Source organism: Nematolebias whitei, chromosome 16 (genome assembly GCF_014905685.2).
Source record: "Nematolebias whitei isolate Nwh7 chromosome 16, NemWhi1, whole genome shotgun sequence".
Taxonomy (NCBI): Eukaryota; Metazoa; Chordata; class Actinopteri; order Cyprinodontiformes; family Rivulidae; genus Nematolebias; species Nematolebias whitei.
In genome coordinates this window covers 22,972,293-22,979,200 of record NC_056513.1, presented here as the reverse complement: position 1 = coordinate 22,979,200, position 6,908 = coordinate 22,972,293, and the positions used below count along the sequence as shown (strand labels likewise).

At 38.8% G+C, this 6,908-nt stretch overlaps 1 protein-coding gene across 1 annotated transcript in view; it reads right to left on the bottom strand.

The window, feature by feature from the left end:
- LOC119422957 (homeobox protein unc-4 homolog) overlaps positions 1-1,440 on the bottom strand; it is a 10,996-nt gene extending 9,556 nt beyond the window's left edge. The window contains exons 1-2 of the mRNA XM_037690370.1: positions 1,187-1,440; positions 579-754 (exon numbers count right to left, since the gene is read on the bottom strand). Of these exons, the coding sequence (XP_037546298.1) occupies positions 579-754; positions 1,187-1,424 (414 nt within the window). The 5' untranslated portion in view covers positions 1,425-1,440. The remainder of the gene's footprint in view (positions 1-578; positions 755-1,186) is intronic.
- Between the last annotated feature and the right edge of the window lie 5,468 nt (positions 1,441-6,908).

The window sequence follows — 6,908 nt, the reverse complement described above, 5'->3', positions numbered from 1 at the left end:
TACATACGTCGGTAACGGTATGTACATATATACACACACACATCAAGTTTCAGTATTGTCATTCGCATAACATGTGGTACATGAGGTGGAACAAAATAGTGTACACAGGGTCTCAGTCACACCAAAAATAGTAACAAAATAATTTAAAGTATAAAAAGAAACAGTGTACAAGGCTCTTAGATATATGCTAAACGCTAATAAAGTAAAAATAATACGGTATATAAATCTATACAAGAGATTAGATTATTCTTCAGCACTGCCACTCATTGATTAGTTTTATAAATAGCCCTGTTTTAATTAACCCATAAATCGATAGGCTGCACACATGAAATATTCAAATGTCTTCTTTTTTTTTTTGCTGCCTTGAAGATTGACCCACAGAACCGGGCAGGCCTTCCGGCCACAACAAAATAATTATCTCTGCATGTTTGTCTTGTTCTTGTCTTAAACACCAAAACTTCAGCAAAAACATGAATGAACATGAAAGAATAATAAAAAAAAATAAAATAAAATAAAAACGCCAAATCCCAATTAAAACACTGTTCTAAATGAATGTGTGATATTTGTGCTTGTCTTACCTGAACCCTGGACTCCACCAGGTCCAGTCTGAGCGCGAGCGCCTCCCGCATGAACACATCTGGGTAGTGGCTCTCGTTGAAAGCCTTCTCCAGCTCCTCCAGCTGCCAGCCCGTGAAGTTCGTGCGCGTCCGTCTCCGTTTGCAGCCGGGACTGTCCTTATCCGGGTCTCCAGAATCTGCAGACATGCGTGTGCATGTGTGCGTTCAGGTGTGTGTTTATTGTAGAGAGAGGGAGAGAAGGCGATTTTAGAGCTCTAATCTTGTTGCAAAATTATACCGCTTTAAAATGGGCTTAGAATAAAACGGTTTGCGTTCAAACAATCCATTGGACACTTTTTCTAACTTGTTTATAATTAGACTTGACCCTTGATGGGCCCATGGATAATTGCTAAATTAAAATATATGTAAAGTTATACAAACTGAACCTGCTTTTAAACTTTTTCCCTTCCAAAACTCATTGTTATATATAATCTTTGCCATCTTTTATTATTATTATTATTATTATTGCTGTAAAGCGTTCCTAATTTTGCTTTATTAGACTCTCCCAGAAAGTAGCCATCATGGAACTAAGTTGAATTTGTCGATGATCAATAATCCCTGGGACCCACCTGAGAGTTTGAACTGCTGGTTCTCCGAGGTGACCACCGAGGCCGCGCACGAGCCGTTCAGTAATCCGTCTATGGAGAAGGGCACGGCGGCCTGGTGGTGTCCGTTCGCCAGCTCGTAGACGTGCTGGTGGTGGTGGTGGTGGTGGTGATGTGCACCGAGCGGATACGGGAAGCCCACCAGTCCGCCCAGGGAGCCGCCGAACTGGGCGTGAGGATGCTCGAGAACCCGACCGTCCATGCTCGCCCGGCCGGAGTGAAGGAGCGGAGGGAGGCGGTGTGGCTGAACATGCAGTCCAAGGAGGGAGGGGGGGAGTCAGGAGAGCGGAGGGAGGGCAAACAAAAATAAGTGAATGAATAAAAAATAAAAAAAAATGTGGGGAGGAGGAAGAAGAGGAGGAGGCGCGATAGCGGAGAGGGGAAGAGGAGAGAAGCGGGCAGACGGCGCTGAGTCCCAGACACCGAGCTCTGCAGTGAGGAGGTGGAGGGAGAAGCTCCTGTCCAGACGATAACCTGTCCTCTCTCTCCCTCTCTGTGTTTCTCTCTCTCCCTCCTCGAGTCAGCTCATTAGGACTGCTCCATCTGCTCGCGGGACCAATAAGAAGCCTTAATCGCCGCGTGACGTCATAGACGCGCTCAATGGAGTAACGGAAAGCAAGAGAGAGAGAGAGAGAGAGAGGGGGTGTGTTTTTTATTTATTTATTTGTTTATTTTACTTATCTGGATCAATCACTAATTATCTGGTGCTCCTTTAATTCAGATCTGTCTAAACATACGAGATTAATCTGGCGGCTGGAAAACATCCCAGTGACTGAACTCTAGGAATAAAACCTACAACTGTTTAAGTGAGAAAACACAATTTCCTCTTATGGTTTACATTAATGACTATTGGCCTGACTGGAGCACTTTAAGTGTTTTGCAGAGACATGCAGGGTCAAACTGGATTCAATTCAATTTCAATTCAGTTTTAACAGCCCCCTTTCTTAGCACCCAACCTCTTCACTGTTTTGAGATGTCACATCCTATTCTAAAATACTCTGCAAGATTATCTGCACATAACTTTTTGTTATTTTTCTTGAAATCAATTTTAAGTTTCTGTTGTTTCAAACGAGTTTCCTTACAGGATGAAATGCAAATGGTTTCACAAGAAAAAATAACAATAAAGGAGGGAAAAATAACTTTTTTTTTTTTTTTTTGTATAAACTATAGAGGCCCTTTTCTTGGAAACAACCATGCAGTTTTTAATTAAGCCAAAAGAATGTGTTACGCATTGAAAATTACTAGTGCAATAAATAAAAATGATAATATTGAATATTTTCTTGACAAATAGTGATCCAACATGTCAGTACTCTTATTCTCACTGCTAACCCGCATCCTTCATCAATAAACATTACAAGTTTGTTAATGTGTGAGCATTTAGATACAAAGTTTGTCTTGGCAAAATAAATAAATAAATTAATTTACTTAACAAAGGTAAGTTGAACAGCTATATCAGCATGAATGACATAAAATATAGCACTGGATCTTGCCAAATAGTGAATAGCATTTTATAACGCATTAATAAACATTTAATAAAGGCTGCTAAAAGGTTACCAACTTTTTATTTACTGATTTTTTTTTTTACCATATGACACAATAAAACAGAATCATTTCAGATCATGATTTTTATAAGAAGACAGAAGAGTTGTCAGGGACTAAAGTTCACTGTTGAGCTCTAATGTCAGCACAATTCTTCCCTTAAGGCACGAGTGTCCAAAAGTGCGGTCCGAGGGCCATTTGCAGCCCTTGGAGTGATTTTGTGTGGCCCACAACAAGTCAATGCAGACTTTCTGCAAATTAGTTGGTAATCCCTTTTTATATAATGTTTAGGTTTAACAGCAAAACAGATGAAAAACAATCATCTCAGAATTAGCAATGTTATAAACCTTTGGCTAGAATCTTTTTATTTTCCCTTCATGGTGCAAAGCATTTAAAACATTTACTGATTTCTACCAGAAAGGAGCTTCTGGATAATGATTTTTAAAGATTGGCTAAATTTTGCAGTTGATAAAATAATCAAGAGAAATTAGACATTACAAATATAAATGGTAAATGAACTGTATCTCAAGCCACTCAAAGCGCTTATAACATGGTATCATCTACATACGAGTTGATCAACTTTATCAAATATTCTATGAATCTGTTGATGAGACTGACAGCTGGACAAATTTTTCAGAACTTCGATTAGACTTGTGGGCCATCCATGGTCCAAAAGTCTGATCCTTTTAAAAGGTCACTTCCTCATATTATGTTTTTGTTGCTGAGAACAGACTAAAATGAATTTTTCAAACACACACACACAAAAAAACAAATATAAACCCAACAAATCAAATCCTTTTTAATAAAAATAAATAAATAAACAAGTTAAGTGTTTATGAGGCTTAAATGTTTTGGATCTACAACAGTTTAAAACTCTTTCTCCACCAAAATTACTCAGTTTGTCCTTTCTCCAAAATATTGTTCACATCGAGAGTTAAATTCACATCTTTGTGGCCCACGAGTCCTTTCGTCTGGATAGTTTTGGCCCACACAAGCAAACATTTGGACACCCCTGCCTTAAGGTGTGTTTAATGACTCCTTTTTGTTCCTTGTTGCCTGTTAAGCTCAAGAAGCTTCTGAAAAAGACTGAGTGAAAGCCCTACACGAGTCTGGATGAAGAGGAGAGCTTTAAACCAAACTAACCTTCTGAATGATCTATACATTTATTCATTAAAAACAATATAACAAGCATCAGATGGAGAAAATAACTAGTATTTGCTGCCATTCAGCATCCGCATCAGGAATCATAATCATGCTTTCTAAAGATAATCCCTTGGTTTGTGGATGATGCTGGGAGAGATTGTTAATAAGATCAGTCTAAAATCTGCCCCTTGTCAGATGATATAATATTATAATATAATAATTCACTTCATTTGTTAACTCATCTTGAGTGACCCATTGTTCTCGTTAGATAGGACACTTGTCATCCTGAAAACCAGCCCTCCCATCAGGAAAACTGTTTTATCCCAGCATAAAGGTGATCACTCAGAACAACTTTATATTGATTTGTGATCACTAAGAGGACCCCCCTGGTTTAATAGAGCCACAGAGTTCACTTTTTACCTTTAACCCATTTACTTCCTGCTAAAGACGATTAATAACAGGAATCCCAAAGAAACACATATTCTGCTTAAATTCACTAGCAATAAAAATAAAATTACTTCCTTTTATCCTAAATCTGATATAACTGAAAAACAAATTTTTTTACTTTGATTTAAACTCCACCTGTAAAAAGTGAGTCTTTTGGTCCTGCACTTTTAATCACACCATTAAAAACTGAGTTTGCAAACTATTATTTAGAAACATTTTTACTTTACTGTCATTTCACTTTCTTGTGTGTTTTAAAGTTGAGCTTTTAGCGTGTTTATTTCAAGAAATTACTTCAGAATATATACAGTTAATTAAAACAGTCGAAAATGAATACCATTCCTATAGGTATGAATAATAGTGCCAAGAACATCTTAAAACTACAGGAACCCAAAATATTTTGTAAAATATTAAACAGTACATGTTTATTTTTTCACCCAGTGGTAATAACTATCGCTATTGTTTTGCTACACTTAAAATACTCACTTATACTTTTTTCCTCTCTCGCTCTCGACAAAGATGTACACTCTCTTTCCGTTTCCTGCCTCCGCTCCTGCTTTTGCTCTTTTGCGCTTTGTTTTTGTGAACCTTTTTCAGAGCCCCTTTTTGCATGCCTTCTGAACTGTAAACTTGTTCAGCTGTCTCTCAACTCAATTGATAAATTTTTTTCAACAAGAAGGCAGGGTGAAGGAGAGCCCTCTTACTTCTGAGGGTGCATTCACACCAGCCCTGTTTAGTCCGCTTTAATCGAACTCTAGCTCGTTTTCCTAGAAAGTCCGGTTCGTTTAGGGAGGTGTGAACGCGCCATCGAACTCTGTCACGGAACAAAAAGGCGAACTCTGGCCCGGGCTTAAACCTAGGTCTCAGTCCGGTAGAAGCAAACTCCAGCGCGGTTCGAGTACAGTGTGAATGTAAACAGACCGAGCCCCGCTCCGCAGGACAAACAAACACGCATTTCTCTGACCTTATATGGAGCCGTCAGCTGCCTTGTGTGAAAAACAATATTCTCCATGGTCTTCTGTCTCATCTTCTGCTCATGCTAAGTCCATTTTTGAAAAATTACAAAATATAACTCCTAAAACTGCTAAAATTTGATGCCACTTCGTTTTTATTTTTATTTACAGAAGAAGAAGAAGACATGTCTTCAGAGGTTTTCGTGTCGTTTCTTTCAGTAGTTCTTGGTGCAGCGCCCCCGCAGATGAGCGGGGAACAGGTTGGTTCAACAGGTTAACTCGACTGCACAGTACAGTGTGAATGCAAACGCACCAGCTCAAATGTAAACAAAAGGTCATGAATATTGGTCCCGAACCGAACAGAGTCTACCGGACTATCTGGTGTGAAAACGACCTGAAACATAATTGGATTTATGATAACTGGATTTTGCTTTTTGGAGTTGGTGGAAATCTGGATTGTCTACAAATTCTGATCTGGAATGCGTGTGGCTTGGCAACACTCAGACTGTATGTGAACTAACTGTGGACCTGTATCAGAGCTGAGCAGGCAGGACTGTGAGCGGCTTCGGATGTTATCAGCCCATTAAATGGCCGTTATTAGTTGTTATCATCCCCATATATAGCGGTCAAACTGTCCCACCTACCTCCTAGTAGGTTTAAATGTACGTTATTATCATTATTATTGCTGATAATAGGCAGCGTCGCACAGGGGTAATCCAGGAAGTGTCATTTTTGTTTTTTCCAGCTTATGTAAGCCTTTTCCTAAACGTAAGCTTACACGTGACCCAGAGGACCAATCCTAGACTTAATTCCCTTACCCTTGTGCCTAAACCTAACCAAGAGCCTAAACCTAACAGTCAGATCCTTTACTGTAAACCTGACCATGTGAAGCTATTATGAACGGTAACAAAGCTAAAAACCGAATCTATTATCATCGTTAACAATGTTAACAACGTACCTTTAAACCCACTATGAGGTACAGGAGGGGCAGTCTGACCGCTACATATGGAGATGATAACAACTAATAACGGCCATTTAATGGCTGATAACATCCGAAGCGGGTGGGACTGTGGAACTTTGTGGCAGTGTTCACAGACAATTGGAAGGAAGAGATCTTGGAGAAGATCGGAGAATGACAATAAAGAATCTCTGACTCTGACTAAGCGATAAGGGCAGCACTCATAGGGAGCCACAGCTAGGGTACACTTCCGTCTATCCTTCAGATGGATATATGGAACGAAGTTTCGCTGTACTAAACAATACAATGACAATAAAGTTGATTTTGATTCTGATTATTTTTTGCAGCTCTTTCTGAGTTCACTTTACAAAGAAACAAATATAAAGATGAACGAGAATTTGCAAATGCAAAGCAGCACTAATTTATTTGAACTGAATGGCATTTTAGTAGTTTGACAAATGGAAAAATTATTGTATTTGTGAGATAGTTTGAGAGGAAAACCTATATAAAAACACTAAATTTAAACAATTAGAAGAAAAAATAAACTGAAAAATTGTTAGAAAGGTTAAATGCAGCAACGTGATAGACCTGGATAAAATGTCTGGAGATTGCAGAGTAATGTTGTGTTTGTTTTTGAGTAATACACTGA